Source organism: Paramormyrops kingsleyae, chromosome 18 (genome assembly GCF_048594095.1).
Source record: "Paramormyrops kingsleyae isolate MSU_618 chromosome 18, PKINGS_0.4, whole genome shotgun sequence".
NCBI lineage: Eukaryota > Metazoa > Chordata > Actinopteri > Osteoglossiformes > Mormyridae > Paramormyrops > Paramormyrops kingsleyae.
Window position 1 is genome coordinate 15,680,122 of NC_132814.1, and position 20,531 is coordinate 15,700,652.

A 20,531-nucleotide genomic window follows, 5' to 3' on the forward strand; every position below is an offset into this window, starting at 1 on the left:
GTTTTGGGAGCTGGGAGGGAGCAAAAGCTTGGAATCACCGCTGTAGACCATCAAGTTGACGCTCTCAGTTGACCCTAGGAGTGAGCAGGGTTCATGATACCTACCCCCTGCTAAGTGGGAGTCTAGGTCCTCCAGTCTCTAAGACCAGACAAAGCGGCTTGGTAACCATTGGCAACACTGTTGTGTGTGAGTAGCCGTGCTCGTGTGAAATGTGCAGACTGTGAGCCTCCGTCGCCTTTTCCTGCCTTCAGTCACACTTTCATCCCCAGGCTTTCGATACCCATTGGGTCCAAAGGCTGGTGCCATTGCTTTAAACGACTTTGACGCTGCTTCTGCAGTACTGGGAACAGGCATTCCCACCCATGACTTGGGCATCTAACCCATATAACTCATACAGAGAAGTTAATGAGGCTGATAGCAGGCAAAAAATGGCACCCATTACAGCCACCCCCCCCCCCCTTTCTAGGGCAACAAATGCTCTCGGTTTGACGCAAATTGAACGGGCAGAATCATTTTTGTGCCCTTGGGGTAACTTTCTGAGCCGTTAAGCATAAACACCAAATGCGCCGTTTCAGGCGCAGGTGCACTCGTTGATGGGGGGGGGGGGGGGGGGGGGGGGGCTATATGTGAAATGGCAGCCCGAGGAAGTGGGGGGTGCGGCGCTACCGAGACAGCCACAGCTCCAGACATAGTGGGGTAGTTTCGTAAACGTGCCCATTTTCCATCTGCTGCGTTCTCCTAACTAACCCTAAAAAAAGCTGCATGCCCCCTCTTCTCCGCCTGTCATGGGGGGGACTGGGGCTCCATTCCCTGATTGAGAGAGTAATTTTCCCCAGGATTAATAAAGTATCTGTTTATAGTCAAATTAATCAGTACAGGGTTGCTGTGAGCTTATAGTCTGTTCCTGGAAGCACTGGGAGCAATGTAGCCAAGAGGACATCTGTGAGGAAATTCCAGCCCAAAGCTTTATGTGGATTAAAATTTGCCATTTTATAGGAAAGCATGAGTGACCTTCCATCAGTTGCTTACAAGTCTATATATAACAATCTTTGACTTTTAAAAAAAATACCAACAGAATAAAAAGACACTTGGAAAAAAATACTCCATCGACAGTCAGTTTGTAATAACGTTTTATTTGCCTGAAATTATGCATACATGGGGTGGGCTCAAAAACCAAGGTGGTCAGAAGTCACGTGGGGGGGTGGGGGGCACAATTGGAAACCTGGGGGGCGGGGTTAGTTGTCACGTCATTTTCGTGCCTAATCTCATCTCACTACCACCTGGACTGCACCACGAACAAGTTTCCTGCAGCATTGTGACCACGGACGTCCAATAACATGCAACAAAACACTCGGAACTACCTCACGGTGAGCCTGAATCTCGGCTCGACTCGTTAGGCCTCGATCTAGCATCATACTACCGCACAGTGAGCCTGAGACTCATTAGGTCTTGCTCTAGCATCGTCTGCTCCTGGCAAACAAGCAAAAAGCAAACAAAAAAACAAACAAAGATGTCTTACATGGAAAAGAACGGTGATTACAAAAGGGGCGATGTCTCGCATGTCGCTGGCTGGATGATGCCAGCTGAGTTCTGGTGTAACAGTGCTAGACGGAGCAAATAAGACCTTAGGCACCACGCTTGGTGACTCTGCGGGGGAGGAGAGATTGGAGTGGGAGTCACAGTGTCCCTGGTTCTACTCACTAGATTCTTGCTACAGAATCTGTCACTGGTTCTCTCGTTAACCGTTTTTTTCCCCCCCTCAATAGCACTGATTTTGTCAACTGATCGGTACCAAATCAGTCCAGGATACCAATTTTTTTTTTTTTAATTTTATTTTTGAAAAACGTGCATTTAATCTATATATGAAGATTCGACGACCAGTCAGCTGTTAAAAACAGCAGCGGAGTATTTCCCAAGGCACTGGGGAGAAAGTGAGGGACCTCATGGTCACACTGTCACCAGAGTCACCTGCCGTCTCGGATGGGCGCCACCCACCTGCTTTTTCCCTTATTGCACCACGGTTTAAACATATTTAGAGAATAAAACATGTAATTCCAAGCCCTCCCTGACCAGCTTCAGATAAAAGTTATTAAAAATATTTTAAAAAAGCAAAATGATATTAACATACATGCCAGTAAATTGTCCACAAATTATGAAGCTCTAGTTCCCTGGAGTTATACAAAGGCACATATATATATATATATAATATATATAATCTATTGAAATAAATATATGTGATTTTCTAGGATGATCTAGCACTGTTCCCCTTCCTCTGTACCATGTAAGGTCACTGTAGCCCTGTGGATGCTGCAGGCTGGCTGTATTTGGGATTAAATGGCCCCTCCAATTGTTCAGGTCAAGTCAGAAGGTGTGGACTCCCCGAGGTGTGTGTGTGCGCGCGCGTGTGTGTGTGTGTGCGTGTGTGGGGGCGGCAGCATTCCCAGGTGGACACAGTGAACTCCAGCGTGTTGCACTAGTGTGTTTTTCCGCCACAGACCTGAGGCAGCGGTGTGTCAGCTTTGGTGGGTGTTAATGTAGCCATTTCAGGTACGTGGTTCATTAGTCTGTTATCCAGCAACAAAAAAAAACAGGTCTGTTTGTGAATTTATATAAAACAAAAAGGTGATACAAATCTCGATTAGAGTCACACCGACATAACATACTGTGCTCGTACATGTAACATACATATCTGTGTCCTGGAAAAAAAAAAAACACACACAAACACACTCAGATGATAATAAAAGAGTAGGGTCTTGGCACTGCGCTAGATCCGATTTGACCTCCGTCCAAAAATAAAAACAAAAGTTTAAATAGTTCATTAAACTTCGAAATGAAAGCCTTACTTAAGAGGTCCTTTGTTTTTATTGAGGTACTGTTAGCTAGACAGAATCTTTCTGTTGGCAATATGGACGAGGCTTTGCGCTTCTCTTGCAAAGCCGTCGAATTTAAAGGTTTGGCTTTTGTTCCGTCGAAGCTCCATTTTTTTTCCCAATGCAGGCAGAAGCAGACAGATTAAGAAATTGCGTAGACAGAGACTGAGTAATGTCACATAACCATTTCTTAAAAATTGTTTTTTTTTTTTTTTAAAAAAAAAAAAAAATAATAATAAAATAAAATAAAAATTGAAAAGTCTTTCCCAAAACCTCGGAGTAGAGTTCCGGGAGGCAGCCTTTGACCTTAACGCTGTCACCAGCCGCAAGCTCTTCTGGCTGGGGGAGCTGCCTGGTCTGAGCCCTCCTTCACCATCCCCTCGTTAGTTCATGAACTGGGTGTAGCCTTCAGCACCCGTCACTATGACGTCCATCCAGATGCGCATGGCTTCTGCGGAGGGGGCCACCATATAGTAGAGTCGGTCGTGGGTCTTCACACAGAAGGTCAGCGTGGGGTTGGGGCTCTGGGGGGGGGGATAGAGATATTCCATATTCACAGCAGAATCAATGTGGCCTTTGTTACCCTCAGGCTCCGCCCCCCCATCCCCTCCTACCACCACCCACACCACGGCCACCAGCACCGGCAGCGCGAGTCCAGCAAGACATCATGCAGGGTTACCATGGCGTTACTAAGGAGCGTTCACGCGGCAACGGGCAACAGCCATCTATGCAGGCCTGTAAACAGCACACCGCTTCCCTAGCAGGACGACGACGACAACACCGTCAGTCTGTCAGACTGTCACCCGTGCTGGGCACAACAACCCTAGTCAGCAGCCCAAAAAAAGAACATTGTGGTCATTATCGTGTAGTTATGTTAGGGTTTCCGAAGACGGATGTTAGGTCTCCAGGCAACATCGGAATGTTCACGTTCACAACAAGCAGAAACTCGAAACATGTGACAGGGCCTCCACACAGCCAATCCTTAAGAGGCCCCCGGGTGGCGACTCGGGACCCACCTCTCTGCGAAACTGGGGGGGCAGCAGCTCTGAAAGGTGCTGGAGGGGGGAGGGATCAGAGGGTCAGGTTCTGGGGAGGGGTGGTATACTGGGGGCACGCACACACGTGGTCACCATACGATATATATCAGGTCTCATTTTCACTCCCTATAAATCAGGAGGACGGCCTGCCGGTGTCACGCACACACGCGCATTCACACGCACGCCCACAAGGGGGAGTCATACATACACTGGGCAGACTCAGGTTGAAAAATCCCTTCTGCAAAGCCGGGCCAGTCAAAGGAGGGAGGGGTAGGAGAATGAGCAGGTGAAAGGAATGAGTGAAAGAAGGAAAGGGAGGGAGGGTGAGAAAAAGAAAACAACTCAATGGATGTACGGAGAGCCAGGAAGGTTTAAATTAACAGGGGGAAAAAAAAAGCGACGGTAACATTTTTACAGATGCAGGAAAAGAAAACAGGGCAGCGATTTCAGCGGCCGCAGTGAACAGTGCAGATCCTCCGACGCAGGATGACGGGAGACCTTTACCTTGGTGGCACTTCGTAGGTGGTCGTAGTAAACTTCCTCTATGGCTTGGAAGTAGATGACCCCCTTCAGCTTGGTTTCGTGTTTGTCTGAGGAGGAAGAGAGAGGGGCAGGGAGAGAGCTGAGCAGAGCCGTCGTCCCTGGGACAGGCGTGGGACGCCGGCTGAAACCCTGACAGCTGGCTGCTTTACGACTTATTTAAATCAGTAACTGACAAGCGCCCACCCGAGCAGGCACTCCGCTTTGGGAAAATCCCATTTCACTCCCACAACGGTGTCAAGGCGACGGCAGGGAAGCTCTCGCTGATCTGTGGTGCCTGACGACAAGAAGTGGCTCCACCCCCCCCCCTTCCTTGGAGGGGAAGGGGGGGGGGGTTGCTTTGTTACCGTATTTCATGTCCGCGCGGAGTAAACACACTGAAAAGCTGCCGTACGGTAGGACCCCGGTACTGCGTGATAGGGGTGTGCAGCACACGAGTTCCCCCTTCTGGGGACGCAGACTGGGAAGGAGTTACAACCGGTTTCATCATCATCATCATCCTCATCCTCATCATACGGAGACGGGCGGCTCCTTTATCCTGACGAGCCGAGTACGAACGGTAAAGTTACGCAGGGTCATGCTGCCTGTCGACTGGCCCGGCCCACTGCAGTTGCCCGCTTCCCATAATCCTCCCTGCCGGGGGCGTGGCTACGGGTGGCCAGGAGGTGAGGAGTGCCCACCTAAACTGATCATCTCTTCCCAACCATCAGCCACATCACTTGCAGTCAATACCTATCGCACAAATCTGATTGGATGTGCCAGTGACTTTTAAATTAAGCATCTGTGGTTTGGCCTCTTGGACCCAAGGTTCATTTATATAGCTTAATTCTAGGATTGGGGCTGGGAAATCTGATCATTGATCAGCATAGGGGCTTGCTGGTTTTAAAATGCTGAATTTTCCAACTCTGCCTCACAACCCTTTCAGAACTTATCTCGAACCTACATTTGGGTTGCGACTCACTGATCATGTAAGGGACTGAAGCCACACCCACCTACGTAATAGGAGAAGGTCCGCTTCAGGCGATCGAAGACGAACCAGCGCTTCTTCCACGACTTGATCTTGCCTCCCATCTTGACCAGGTAGCCCTTACACATTTTCTCCGTGACGATCACATGGTAGCAGGTGTCTATGTTGTGGCCGGATGATTCCACGTGGGCCCGCAGGTCAAACTCCTCCTTCCGGATCGGCAGGTAGCGCGTCATGGGCCGGGCCTGCGGGAGAGGTTCAAATGCGGCGCGAGATTGCAAGGCTGCCGTTGGCATGGAAACCAACTAACATGATTGAAGAGTTCCACAGTCGCCGTGGTCACCAGAATGGGCTTCTTCAGCAGGCCCTTTTAGTCAGGCCTGGTTCTACCTTTTCAGGGACCCTTTACTTGGGAGGCCTCCCAGCCATATCTAATCTATAGCTAGAGGCGGCCCTGTGTTTAGGTCAAAAATCTGATGTTTTTTTTCCCGCTCACGTTCTATCAGCCGTGTCGCCGTAAGTATTTCTGCTTCAGAATTCTAACTGATGCATTTATCTACACTATCGACTTGTCAGATGCTACTGTCCACGGCCATGTCCAGTCAGCGCAGATAAACAGACATAACAGGCACCAGACGCAACACCAACAAATGCAAATAACAGGGTCGCAGCTGATGTCTTTTGTCTGAGAAATAAAAAAATGTAATAGAATAGAATATCTGTTACATGCACAATGAAACTGTGCTTTCCACCAAAGCTATAGAAGTGAAATATTTACAATACTGTGCAGAAGTTTTAGGCAGTCAAAGAAAATGTTTAAGGTCATTTATCTGGTGGTCGTATCAAAGAAATGACACTGGCTTATGGGGTGGTTGCTGCGGACACTGGGATGACTTTAGGAGAGCTTCTGATGGTTAGACTAACACTTTTACATAATATAGTTTTTCACCAACGTGAAGACAGGTTAAGCTGGCAGGTCCTACCAGGACACAAAGGGGAACTGCAGCTGGGTCTCACCTGAGAGAACTGCTTCTCCCTCATCTTGACCTCCTTCTCCACCAGCTGCTGCCTCTGCTCCGCCTCTTCTTGCAGCCGATGCTCCGCCTCCTCCCGCCTCCTGCGCTCCTCCTCCAGCATCTGTCGACGGGCTTGGGATTCCCTTTCCTGGGGGGGTTACAGGTAGGAATTAGCACCAGCTAACACTCATGGAAAGACCCCCCCACAAAGGAAAACATTACATCAGACATTTAGATTGCGGTTAATTACAGCATTCCATTATAAGATCCTCAACTTCCTCACCAGCATATCACCACCAGTTCTACCATCATCAGCACTAACAAAGATTCCAGTTAGAGGCATTAAAGTGACTGGAGTTTATGTCATCAGAGCAGCCAGTGAAGGTGTCACTGACTCACCCGACTTTCCAACAGCCTGGCTTTCTCCAGCTGCGCCTCCTTCAGCATCTTCTCCATCTCCTCGATCTTCAGGGCGTCCATCCCACTGGTGCTGCGGCCGGCAGATGAAGGCAGAGGTCAAGTGAACTCCGAAAGCACAATGGGTCATGTGCTATTGTTTTTCTGGTGACATGCAGTGCAACGGCACACGAAGTGTGACGGCGTAGCAGGAGCAACAGCGGCCCCTAGTGTTCGCTCAGGAACCTGCGCTGACCGCCACATTTCTCTGTCCTGCTCAGCCTGTATATCCATTTAAATGTTTTCATTGGATTAATGCCAATATCATAATGGAACCATAAAACGACTCCCTAGATTAATACTAAGATGAAATACTGTGCACATTATAATTTGCATAGATGCACTGCTATATTAATCCAACATTGAAATCATTACATTTTATTTATTTAGCAGATGCTTTTAACCAAAGCGACGTGCATTTTATGTGGAAGCAGGGTCAGCCAATCCCTGGTACAATTGCGGGCGAAGGGCCTCACAGAGGGGCCCAATGGTGAATTTACTTTGCTGCCCCCGGGGATTTGAACCAGCAACCTTCCGATCACAGCCTCAGTGTCCTTACCCACAGAGCTACACACTGACCACTAATTCTGGGCAAGGTTGCTGGAGGGGACCTGAAGCCTATCCCAGACAGGGAAGGGCATAAGTCACATTGTACGGGGCACAAGTCCATCGTAGGACACATACCCACACCCATTAAGGGCGATTAACTGCATGTCTTTGTATGGGAGAAAACTGGAGTAACCGGCGGAAAGCTGAGCGACACCAGCAAAGCAAGCGAGCTCCAAAATCGCACAGTGTGGAGGCCGGATTTAACAGCCCTACCCACTGAGCCGACGTGCAGATCCTGCTACTCAGAACAGCTCTTTTTTTAAAAAAGCCTGGAGGGGTTGAAGCCAATTCAGTCTCTATCATTTTTACAACCAGATAGGAAAGAAAAATGAAAGGACTGCAGTCTATTATCACGAGTAAGGAAAAACACGCATATCACCCTCATGAACAGCTTAACAGATGCTCAGACAAAACGAAGTGCCTGGTGACTTTCCCCCATCTACCGCTAACTTTACATCATGGAATCAGACGGCAGCCGCTTTTGCCTCAAACCTGGACATGTTGTCAGGAGAGCAGGCAGAGTTGCCCGTGGAGACGCTGGTGTCCATGCTGTCGGAACTTTCCAGGCTGACGGTGTCGTAGGCGTGCTCTCCAGCTGCGGGCGGCTGGTGATGCAGGATGGAGTGGTGCACCATGGGAGGCAGGGGCGAGACCAGGGGCACGTTCAGCTGGGTCTGGGAGCCGTGCAGCACCTCCCACTGGTACTGCGCCTCCACCGCCGCCTTCTGCTTCAGCTCCGCCAGACGCCGGCGCTGCTCCTCGATCACCTGGTGGCCTGCGGCGTTCGTGGGAGTTAGACGAAGGGCTTCTTACCTCCACCGGGGGGGAGGGGGTGGGTGGGGGGGGAGAACAGCCGTGCATCATGCATGAGCACAAACGGGCCCATGATTGCCCCCTGGTGGACCGAGCGTGGAAACGACCTTGTCGGAAAAGTCAAAACGGTGCACCGAGCTTGGGCGCATTTGGACCGACACGCTGCGTGGGCTTGCACACATGCCGGGGGTGGACAGGGCTGCAGCTCGCAATAGACACACTAGACCAGCTGTGGGAGTGGGGGGGGGGGCAGTTGGGCATAGGAAAGCATAGCCATCCGAACAAAATCGGTATCAGGGTGGAGATACAACATCAAAGCTGTAGCATGCGTGTGGTCCACAGACGTCAACCAATGCCCCAAGGACCAACATGGGCCAGCCACGTTTCAGTGTAGCCGTGTCCCACGCATACATAAATCATGTATGTGCTGGGGACCCAGCTACAGAGAGCCACAGTCACACACATCGAGGATGTGCACCAAGAATCGGAGTCTGCTTTTGGTCGTCTTTGGTCTTCTCGTCTACGTGTGGCTACAAGCTCATCGCCTATCCTTCTGCAAGGATACACCTCTCGTCAGAGAGGACCCAAACAAGAGCATGCTGCATCTGCTTTCTGCTTAAGGAGAAGGCAGAGTCCCAACTGGGACACGGAGGCTAGGAGCTGAACGGCAAGGCAGGCCCGCTGCCCCCGGGCTTGGGGGTTCTACCTGTGAGGCTGACGCTGGGGGGCCGGGGCTCGACCAGGGGGGACAAGGACACTGATAGATGGGCAGGCAATGTGGTGGTAGGAGAGACATGGAGACAGAGAATACTTTAGTTACGATGGATGGATGGAGAGCTACTGGGCTGGGTGGGGGGCTGGACGGGTAAGATGGGGGGCCCTGATGAGATCAAAGAACCAACTTCTGAACCCTCGTCCCATCAGGATCCTCCCATTGCCTGCTTGGCAGCTGAAATGCATTCGGCTCATTGTGGAATATGCACGAGGTCACCACAAGGGGGCGTCTTACCTTTCTGCTGCAGGGCCAGTTGCCTCTTGGTCTCGATGTCCTGCAGAGTGGCAGCCAGGTTTCGGGGGAGGCTTCCCGTGTTGCTGGGGAGCGTCATGGGGCTCTGTGAGAGGGGTGGGCGAGAGCTATTTAGCCACGAGGATGGAAGAAGGCTGAAGCTGTTACAGTATGTCTTATGTGGTACGACTCGTTTCTGTCTGCTGCACCTTGCTGGCTCACTCCTGAAAATAAACCACTGGGCTAATTGTGGGCTGTGGGGTGTCCCGCCGCACGGAGCTCATGCAAGGTCATTCCCACCCTCGGCCATTAGATTCTACATAGAGTCAGCCTATGGCAAGGGGTGGGGGGGATGACCCACTGTCTGAATGGACCGGAACCACCTAGGCACCTTCACAGAACACTCATTTGTTCACTGCCATACAAACTGTGGAATATTGTGCTGTTGCTATAGTATGGAATCCCTGACATTCTTTGCATTGTTACTGTTTATTGGTATGTATTATGTAGCGTTAACATTGAAACATGTAATCTCCTTTGGGATCATCCATCCATCCATCCATCCATCCATCCATCCATCCATCCATCCATCCATCAAAATTTCATGGATTTCTACAGACACCCATTTTTATAATGATCTCAGCCATTCGCCATGGCAACAGTCATGTGACACACCTTGGCTACCGTGCTACGGCCAAGCGTCGCAGCGCCGTACAATGGCGGTGATCCGCTGCTAGCTTTGGCCCGCGGTCCGGCTGAGCTGCTGTCACTCTCCAGTTTGGAGCGGTACACCTGAAGATGGAGGGAAATCCGCATCAGTCATGGAATCTCCCTTAACGAGACCTCGTACATTAGGACAAACCCTTCAGTCATCCGTCAGAGGAAAACCAAGTGAGGGAACCTTCAGCTTCACCGTGCGCAGCTGTGGTCACACTTCGTACCGCAGCTCTGCTGCTTGAAGGACAACGACATCCCGACTGAAGCGGCAGAGACGGTACAGTTCAACCATTCATACCAATATGCCCAGTCAGCGTCACAAAACCAGTGGAGGTTAAGAAAGACGGGGAAGGAGGAACCAGGAGCAGCGTCCCGGAATTACCTGCGCTGGCCTGCGTGACGAGAGAGATTTAGCTGGGAGGGGGGGAGGGCACGGCTGGCCGCTCGCGAGAGGGACGGCCTCCCCGGCAGCCATGACCTCCTGGTACCACCACTCCAAATCCAGAGTGGCCGTTTGAGGCCTGCTCCAATCAGGCTGAGAGGAGCAATCCGGGAAGGAACGGAAGCAGATAGAGTAGAGAACCAGGAAGAACGGTGCGAGACGGCAGCGGAGGAGGAGGAAGAGAGAAAAACAAAGAGTCAACAAGAAAATATTTTAAATGCGAGTTTGAGAACCAACGGATCGCAGACCAGCCTGATAGCTCTGTCCGTTTGTACAGATTCTACCCCTTCAATGCATAGTGAGAAAACAAGGCAACATTCTTAACGCAGAGACCCCAGCAGTAATTTCTGCTTTGCGCTAATTCTGAACCATGCTAAATGAAAGGACTTCCTTCCCAATCCTGCAGGTCCACAGCACGTGAATCCTGAAACGCTGACAAGACTAACAATCTTTCTACTCCAGCCGAGTTTGCGACCACTCTTGACACCAGTTCTTCAGTGAATTCCAAAGAACCTTTGTGAGGACTTCAGCCCAGCAGGATAAAGATCAAGAAACAAGACATTTCTGCCCATTGAAGGGCGAAAAGCTCTGATCTTGACTAAATCTTGCTCTTGACTGATCTTTTCAATGCGAGGAAGTGAATGTACACAGATGTGGAAGAGTACACATGGTCATCGGTCAAGCACACTCCAAGTAAACCGAATGATGACTTTATTAATGGATTTATATTGCTAGTCAGTTAGTATCCAGCACATATCAGTAACAAGTTGAGTTTTCATGAGAATATGGTTTCCAGTACTCGGTACACAGGCTCAGATATAATGGCGGGTGGAATCTGAACGGTAACATCGGGAACATCCAGCGTCTTCCATCACAGCAGTAGACAGGGAGGAGTCAAAGGTCAATGTGCGGTGAATTTTATAGATACTAGAGCTGTCAGATTGAACTGCCATTTAAGGCCGATGGAGTTGAAGCCTCAGGCAGCTAAGCCACCAGCGTACGGGCCGGATGAGGGAAAAGGACGGAATGGGGGGTGGGGACACACACCTCGGTAGAGAGAGAGAGGGAGGAGCCACGGGGAGTTGTGTAGCAGGAGAAGGCGGGCTCTGCAACTACGGAGTGGAATGATTGGACGGGAGAGGTGGGGGAGGGGTCGACCTTCGGCATCCCGAAGATCTGGTTTACTTGGCTGAGAGTGATGTAATCCTTTCCACAAGCACAAGCAGAGCGAGGGGCATTGGGAGGCAAAAAAAGCGCAAGAACAGAAAGAAAGAAAAGAAACGGATAGACATACAGAGGAGAGAGAGAAATAGGATTAGCCTCTGCAGTTTAAGGCCTGATATATCATGTTAATAACATTTTATGATTAAAAGAAATGTTATGGTCAAGATGCCGATAGTTAAATTTCCAAAAACTAATATACTCTGCTGCAATTTGACAAACTGCCCTAATACTGTTCAGAGTGAACAAGAAGTCAAATATTACAGAGGGACAAAAGCAGCTAGTATTATATACAGAGACACTGGCTGTGGATATGAATGAAATTTAATTTTATTTTAAAATACAGTGCAAAATATACCAGACATATGGGAGACTATGATACTTAAAATGCAATCCATTGAATTTAAAATCCCCTCAAAGGTATAACTTGGAGAGACGCCTATGGAATAAACACACTGAGCTGATATAAAACAAAGACCAAATAAGGTTGGGACGTTCCTCTGTTGGCCTGAGGCTAGCAGTGCGGCCCAGAGCAAACCACCACCGTTAAATGACACGCAAATAATGTGCTTTACAGCCTACAAATGCAGTTCAGCAGCAAGAGGACCGGATGTAAGAGAATCAACGCAAGACAGTGACGTAGCTGCGACTGAGACATGCTGGCGAGGGGGGGACACGGGGAAAGAGAGGGAGGGAGAGAGAAAGCGGAGTGGTACCTCGCAGGAAGCGGCCGGACCTACGGCGAGCGAGAGGCAGTGCGGAGCAGGGGTAGCGGCAGCTGGGGGGTTGAGGTTTCCGCTCCCATACATCTTATAGACGTCAGAGAGCTTCAGGTACCCCCGAGAGCACTAGGCCCACAGCAGAGGCGTGTGGGACGAAACGGCGGTCAGTATAATCATGGATTCTCACACTCATACACACAAATGCACCCAAGATATGCTACCACTGCTTTTCCATTTGTTCACCAAGCTCTTGATGAGGACACATCTAGAAGGGGGGGGGGGGGGGCACTTGTAAAAGGGCCACCAGCTCTCGAAAGCAGCCTGAAAATGTTGGCAGGATGCCGGGGGCTGCAGCCCAGATGTACAACAGAGAAGCACAGTGAGCAAAGGGTGCAGGTGCGTATACAGGCTGCTACTAACCCAGGGTGAGGAAGGGGGGGCGGGGGGGGGGGCAAAAAAAAACCTAGTAAAGGCACACGCACAGGGACGCTCTCACAGCAAGGCTCTCCATGCAGTCCCTGAACACCAGGCAGAATGCTTTAGCAATTCACCACAGAGCTGGTGCTCCAGAGAAGCAGACTCACATTCTTTCAGAAAGCAAACAAGTGGGGAAAAAAACAAACAAACAAACAGCGGCCAAAGTCAAGCTGAATGCAAACGAGTGTGGGGGGGGAGCGTGCACAAGACACAACGGCCAGTGACGACGCTCGACAAAAGCGTGGCCTTCGTGTGATGATCGGTAGGACGGGGACAGAGACGCGGACGAGAACCCACACAGAGACTGTGCCAAACTCAAGAAGATGACGGGGAGGGCGGGGGGAGGGATTGTAAGGCTGCATGCAGGACCGGCCAGCCAGATTACCTCATGGGGTCGGATGGGATATATCTGAGAGGATGAAGCGTTTAAGTAGGAGCCGGCAGGTTCGCAGAGGGAATTCTGGGAATAAGCGTCCTCGATTGCATCCGATTCGCTGATATGGAGAACTTCCTGTTCAAAGTTTTTGAGCATCAACAGCTACCCAGGATGACACGTGTCCCATGTGACGTAAACTAGAACATTCCAGAACATTCCCATGACCAGTAAAGCCTAATGCCCAATGACAAAATACCTTTATGGCCACCCAAATGGCAAGCTTTCTCACTGCCAGACCACTAAAACATTCTAAACTGCTGAAGCAGATGAAAGTCGTTTATATAGCATAAGGATTAAAGCTTAAATAGGCACTTTTATTTACAATTTGTTACTGAGCTGTTAATACTTGTTACATTATATTAGGTGATTAGACTTTCTGTTGCTGTTTTTCTAGACCTTGATTTGCAGGCATGTCTGTGATCCTGGCAGAGAAAAACGTCACCGCAGTCACAAACACACAGAGATGCAGACATGAGGATACAGGCAGAGACAGTAAATGGATAGATGGTCCCACGTAACATCAAGTCACAAAAATAATAAAAAGTCAACATTAAATCTCTCACTGGCTGCATTCAGAATCGCTTCATAAAATAAACACAGTGCGCTACAGTTGTGAGAATTCTTAACAGCAGATTCAATGCACTATTTAGTGCAATAAAAAGTACCCACACTGCATTGCAAATCACAGTGTACAGATGACAGACTGCAATGCTCTGTGGATACCGTACTGCACTGCAAATCACAGTGTACAGATGACAGACTGCAGTGCTCTGTGGATACCACAATGCAGTGCGAAGCTGCTGTCTATTACTGGCCCACCACTTGTTATACAAATCAGATGACGCAAGACAGTAACATTTCACACAAAATATAAGCACTTTTTTTTTTATTAAAAAAATTTAAAAATTTACTGAAACTACAGATCTCTGCAAAGACTGAAAATTACTTCTCAGTTTATAATAATAAATATTGTGAGGCTTAGAGAATTAGACTGCTGTGCCTATAATCAGAAGGTCACCAGTTCAAATCCCAGGGCCATCTGAATGATGTCACTGTTGGGACCTGAGCAAGGCCCATAATGACCATGCTTTCAATTGTACATCATTTTGAATGAAAATATCCACTAAATTAAATCTAATTTTAACTTAAATAAAAGTATAGCCTTACACATCCATAGTCACTTCTTCCTTTTATTCTGTTTCCTATATATTTTGTGTATTTAGCTATTTGCAAATGTCAGTCTAAGGTCATAAGGACGCCAGCAGAGCGTTGGGTCTGAGACCATCGCCTTTTTTCAATGGCTAAGTCCCTACAGTCCGAACTGCATAGGCATTTATATATAAGGAATAGTAGTGAGAGAATCAGTGAACCATTTCAAACACAGCCACTCTTTCTGTCACACACACACACACACACACATACATACACAAAGCACCGTGGTGAAAGGAAATGGGGACAAGACATATTCAATTAATTGATCACAATTCATCATTTAAATAAAATGATTTTTTTATTACCCAGCTCTTGCTATCTCTTACTATCCTTCCGCACTGCTCCATTTTTGCGAGCAAATGCAGTACCGAGTATGGACAGCAGGGGGCAGAATGACAGGGCTGCCTCACCTCCTTCATTGTAGTGCTGTTCTTGGGGAGGCTCCTCCCTCCATTTAGGCTGAGGTATCTCTTCTCCAGGGCAGACAGCTTCTCCCTCTCCTGTAAACACAGCGCCACACGGACATCAAAAAGACGTCTCCTCTTCCCAGTGTCACGTGGAGCAATCTGGGGAAAGCTTTCTTCTGGAAACGTCAAGTCAGCTTTAGGCATGTTAAGGTGGGACCACAGAGTGATACACACAGAAGAAATGATGGACAGGACAGATTATGCTATGTGCTGTTTGGAGGTAGAGGAAACCTAGAGTTACGTTTTTTTAAGGCTAAATATGGGTTTCTCTGACTTTTCTGCTACAAACATGACAGTGTACTTAAAGCACAAAGGCTCTGCTTGGCTCTCCCTGCCCGAAGGCCTTGCCGGGGACACCTGCCTTGTGGAGCATCTGCACCGCCAGGTTCCTCTCCTTGGCCAGCCGCTCGCACTCCTGGGCTGCCTGCAGACCCAGCTGGTTGGCCTGGCTCTCCAGCGCCGCCACCTTCTCCTGGAATCCAGCAACACAAAGGGTCCTTTTACGGCAGTGGGAAGGATAAATAAAATTCTGGGCCCGCAGCCTGAGCATGAGCCTGGCAGAACTCGGAAATATGTTGTAGGACGTCTTGTAAATTCTGTCTGCTCACTTGCTGACCACCAGGGGGCAGAAGTCATTAATATCACAGTTTAACTGAAAAATATGAAACTGCAACGCGATAACTGTGACAGAGGGGGGCGCTGCTGCGCTCACCCTTGTGGGACCTTCTTGAGGCGTCTTCACACCTGCCTGACTGAATGCATGTGGTCCGCTCCATTACATTAAAGGTAAGCACGTCATATCATTGTAGTTGGGCATTTGTTGGAAACACAGCCTAGCCACATTCATACTTCGCTGACTGCCTGACAGCACGTTTCTAATGTGCTATTTGCCTCAGTTCACTTTGGACAAAAGAAGTTCAGTGTTTCCTAACCCAGTCCCCGGGGACTCCCAGAGAGTCCACAGCTTTGTTCCCTCCCTGCTGCCAACACACCCAATACCAAATATTCCATGTTCATTATTGGCTAGGAGCTGGAAGAACTCAAAAATGTGGACTGTCTGGGAGTCCCGAGGACTGGGTTGGGAAACACTGGGTTAGCTGGCACTCGTACCTACAGCAACTATTACCTGTATAGCGACATCATACATCTCCAAGGAGACATTCCGCTTGCTGCACTCAAAGGTACAAGAGCAGCACCCTTCTGAAGATCTGAACCGGTAGCCTTCAGGAAAAGGGAACCTGTCTCTGTCAGTTTAGCCTTGGTCTTTTAAACCCCGCTGCTCCCTTTCCAAATTTCCAGTGCCAGACCTCTGGAAATTCCCGCCCCCCAGTAGCTATGCCCATTTCTCATTTGGAACGGGAGCTCTGGCATTCCAGCAGCCCTGAGCGTGTTCAGAGGGTGGCGGTGTGGACATGCTAAGGAGCGTGCTTCCCCCCCCCCCCCACACCCCCACCACCCCACCTTCCGCTTGGCCAGGCTGCTGTGGTACTCTGCTCGCTCCTGCAGGAGCTGCTGGCTGACCGTCTCCCTCTCCTCCTCTAGGCTGCTCTCCCTCTCCAGCTGCTGGAACTCCAGGTCCTCGAAGCGCTTGGTCGCCGCCTCCAGGGTCTCTGCCTCCTGAGAGGGTTTGTGGGTAATGAGGAGGGCGAGGGGGAGGGGGCACAGAAGTCACCTAACAGACAGGCTCAGTGACCACAGCAGACAATTACATTTTACTACAGTCTTGCGCTAAAAACAAATTCAAATCATCCAATACCGTAAAACAAAAAACGTATCTAATATATCCCCCCCCCCCCAACAGCCTAAACAAGAGCCCTCCCTCACCCTTAAGGCCTAGACAACGTTCACATCCTTTTTCTTAGGTTACCCTAAACCTCTCGAGAAGTTTAGTGTCGGGCAAACAAGTCACATGACATCCCAGGAGGCAGGACTTTGAGACTGAGCAGACCTCCCACCGTAAATAAACGCATCCCCCGGAGGCCAAATAAGTCAATTAATGGCTCTTGAGCAGTTTCAGTAAATAGTCTTCAAACTAGCAATTAAATAAAAAATACCTAATAAATAAGAATCTGTATGAATCATACACACTACGTATCTGAAAATGGATGTAAGTTTCAAGGAAATACCTCTGGGAATGGAAAACAACTGGAGTGTTACTGACAGCAGACTGCCCGGCTAACTCACAGACCTATCCGTCTCGTTATCTTGCAAAGGCATGTTTATACAGCCCGTAGTCTTACTGGCACGTACCAGGGTTCCAAATAAATGAACGAAGCGAGAATAAACGCCACACCGATAGCGAACCGTGAAAGTTTCCCGGAGTCACCCGAACCAGCACCACCCTCCATCACGGATCCATTCCAGTCTACCGAAGGTCAAGGTGTCGGGGACAACAGAAGAGAGACTCCGCCATTCGGCGTGGTTAGTGATTAGGTCGAGTTAGTGACACACTGTTATGATTAAGAGCTGAAACACGCAGTGAGAAGCAGGACAGGAAACACGGAGACGGCAACGGTGCCCAGAGAGAAGACGCCCCCATCAGAGCGGGGCTGCCTCCGCGGACGAACGTCCCAGCTCATCCCGGGTACCCCGGGTACCCACCTGTTTGTCCAGAAAGCGAGCTGAGGTCTCAGTACGGGAGGGGCCACTGGGCAAGTAGGGCATCTACTCTTATTAAACAACTAAAGGGCTGTTATGTAAATTGCTGATTAAATGGCGGGTAGGCTCTGGGTACGGTGGTGGTGGCAATTTATAAGCACACCCTAGTGGGATGGGGTAGTGGTGGACAAGTGGATGAGGAAAGGGGCTTCAGGCTTTCTGTGACCCGCAGTGTCAGGAATGGATTGCTCCAGTCTGGGAATGTGCAGCGTTATTATTGTTCTATACCGCTGGTCCAAACCATAGGAGAATGGGCATGGGGGGGGGGGGTTTGCTGCTACGGACTGAGTGGTTCTGGTTTTGGTTGCCTTTGACATGAGGAAAGGGAGAGTGGGTTGGACTGGGATCGATGCTGGTGGGGGTGGGTGGGGGCAGACTGACCCTTCGGAACTGGTCCTGTAACTGTTCCCTCAGTGACTCGGGGCAGTTATGCAGCTGGCTCTTCAGCTCACTGTACCCGTCCTGGAGCCTCTCCAGTGCCTCCCTCTCCGCGTCAACTTTTGCCCTCGCCTAGAGAGAGCACAGGCCGCCCGGGCAGGGAGAGAAACGAGGGAGAGAAAGAGAGAGAGAGAGAGAGAGAGAGAGAGATAGAGAGAGCAGAAGAGAGGGAGAGGAGAAAAAACACACTGCTCAAATCCACGCCATGCAAAAGCTTTTGGAGGTTAAAGGTCACATCCGTGGGGAAGCCAGACAGGAGGTGCGGGGCAGGCCGACAAGGTCGGACGGTTTTTGGGATCAGCTACAGTGACGCACTTTCTTACATCACTGGATAATAACCTCTAACAAAAGACTCATTAAGATGTTTGTATTTCTTCCAATTTGCAGTGATTACTTTTTTTTTTGCCATTACACAGAAGTTTAAAATCCAGTACAGGCTTTGATGTTTGTTCTTATCTAATAGGCCTAACCAAAAATTGCTCCAGTTAAAAGTTATTCTGTATACAATGAAAATTATGTTTCTTTAAACAAAACACCCCAGAGCATTTCAGCCAATAGCTCGCAGCCTCATTATGACATCACCCTGTTCTGCAAGACAGGCTGTTCTGAAAGTCCGACGTGGGGGGCTTGTGTTGCCAACTTATTTTGTCCTGTTCTTTAGCAGAATTAAGGAGGGCACTGGGCCACACAGACATTAGTGTGTGTTTGCCCCTTCAACCCAGCTGCATCACAGTCCAGCCTTCAGTTCCCTCCCCATCGTCCTGTCCCCAAAAACAGAAAATTGGTGCTTTCGTTTCAAGGGTACTACTGCTAGAATTTTATAATCGTTCAAATTTCTGCTCGTTAAAAATATGTTCAGCGATAATATTCCAAAAGGGCTACAAGCTGAAGATGTCTTTTCATTGTTTTATTTTCCAGTCTTAAATAATATTCTGATCTAAACAAATTTTTGTAAGCCAGCAGCACACGGATGAGTGCAGCACTGCAACAGCTGGCTGGGAAGCTTTGGTTGAAAGCCATCACAGGACTTTTCATCATCAAAATCTTGGAAACCGGAGAATACTATTTATTTCCTACAGCTTATTTACAGTAGCGGGGGCGTGTTTTCACAGCCAATTTGACGACAGGGATTCCAGTCACACCATTTCATCGATAATCTGTTTTGCTTTCTGCAATCAGACCTTCCCCTGGGCTATGTTGGTTTTCGAAGCGGAGAGGTGGGACTTTGCATGATTGGGTGATGCTCCTGCCAGTCACCTCTCACTGGCTCCCCCTCAGTTTGTGGGGCAGTACTGCACTTTGCAGATTAGGCTTTCAGTTTAATTACAGAGTGTGAGTTAGGAGGTAAGAGTGTCAGCCAAGGTAGAAAACATGCACACACAAACACACACACACACACACACACACACACGCACATGTACACCAAGGGCCCGCTCTAATCTGGCAAATTTCACACAAATCATGTTTGGCTTTGTTTCTGCACTGTGGACACTGTTCTCTACAGCACTAGAAACACAAAAATATAAGACATAACAGAAATACGGCCTTAAGAGCCTCAACAAGGGCATTATTAGTGCGCAGTGCCTAAGGGGACATCATCCCCTGAATGATGACATCATCTCTTGAATAATGATATCATGCCCTGGAGTCAATGCAGGATATTCATTCTGCTAGAGCATCATCCCTTTGTGTCAGGTAGGGTAACCCTGTATCTACTGTTGGCATATTGCTGAGGTTGTGAGTCTCCCATCAGACCAAAACTAGTTACACACAGGCTGCAGGAGAAGACCCTAGGGGCCATCAGTGGAGGCGTTAAAGGGGTTAATGGAGGCAGGTTAGTGGAGCCAAGCTACGAGGAAGCCCTGGGTCAGACACAGGAGACCACATAGGAGACAGAAGCTGTGAAGAGGAATGGAGGCAGAGGGCATTGTGAGAAAACTGAAAGACCTATCCTCTGACCTTCCAGACAAACTACTGGGCTATTACCAGTTGTGGGCTTTCACATCCCCTCATCACCACTTACCTCATGTTGGGAGGACAAACCAGAACATGCAGTAGAAGCCGCCCTAGCTTATGGTGTCGAGATCCTACAGAGACCTGGCACAAGGAAGCAATGTTGCCAGGTTCTGAGAGGATGCTAAGATAAGGTCTTTATCTAAACTGGGCCTTGGGTAGGAAGGTGGGGGGCATCCAACAGGGGCCATACCTTCCAGGAATGTCAAAGACCAGAGACTCCTATTCCATCTCAAGAAGAACCCTCAAAGAAAAGGGTCAACTTAGCAAGGTCATGGGAGGCATATCGAGTGGACGAAAAGATCCCAAACACCGCTCCTCTTACACAGCAAGTCAAGCTTACAAGTGAAACGCACAACATTAATCTTACACCAACTGGTGGCAGATAATTGCAGAGAAATAAGACAGCAGTCT

General features: G+C 49.2%; 1 protein-coding gene across 7 annotated transcripts in view; it reads right to left on the bottom strand.

Moving 5' to 3' along the window:
* Positions 1 to 1,113: 1,113 nt before the first annotated feature.
* The window catches only part of LOC111846280 (pleckstrin homology-like domain family B member 1), a 77,208-nt gene continuing 57,790 nt past the window's right edge, over positions 1,114 to 20,531 (bottom strand). For 6 of the 7 annotated variants that reach the window (XM_072702135.1, XM_072702137.1, XM_072702136.1 and 3 more), the window contains 18 exons: positions 18,048 to 18,176; positions 16,470 to 16,625; positions 15,370 to 15,480; positions 14,952 to 15,041; positions 13,279 to 13,404; positions 11,521 to 11,679; positions 10,414 to 10,566; positions 9,990 to 10,106; positions 9,318 to 9,420; positions 9,015 to 9,065; positions 7,988 to 8,270; positions 6,830 to 6,920; positions 6,432 to 6,578; positions 5,440 to 5,659; positions 4,412 to 4,497; positions 4,116 to 4,145; positions 3,887 to 3,925; positions 1,114 to 3,394 (listed from right to left, as the gene is read on the bottom strand). In XM_072702135.1, the coding sequence (XP_072558236.1) occupies positions 3,254 to 3,394; positions 3,887 to 3,925; positions 4,116 to 4,145; positions 4,412 to 4,497; positions 5,440 to 5,659; positions 6,432 to 6,578; positions 6,830 to 6,920; positions 7,988 to 8,270; positions 9,015 to 9,065; positions 9,318 to 9,420; positions 9,990 to 10,106; positions 10,414 to 10,566; positions 11,521 to 11,679; positions 13,279 to 13,404; positions 14,952 to 15,041; positions 15,370 to 15,480; positions 16,470 to 16,625; positions 18,048 to 18,176 (2,232 nt within the window). In that variant the 3' untranslated portion in view covers positions 1,114 to 3,253. The remainder of the gene's footprint in view (positions 3,395 to 3,886; positions 3,926 to 4,115; positions 4,146 to 4,411; positions 4,498 to 5,439; positions 5,660 to 6,431; positions 6,579 to 6,829; positions 6,921 to 7,987; positions 8,271 to 9,014; positions 9,066 to 9,317; positions 9,421 to 9,989; positions 10,107 to 10,413; positions 10,567 to 11,520; positions 11,680 to 13,278; positions 13,405 to 14,951; positions 15,042 to 15,369; positions 15,481 to 16,469; positions 16,626 to 18,047; positions 18,177 to 20,531) is intronic. The other variant, XM_023816337.2, reaches the window with a different exon arrangement.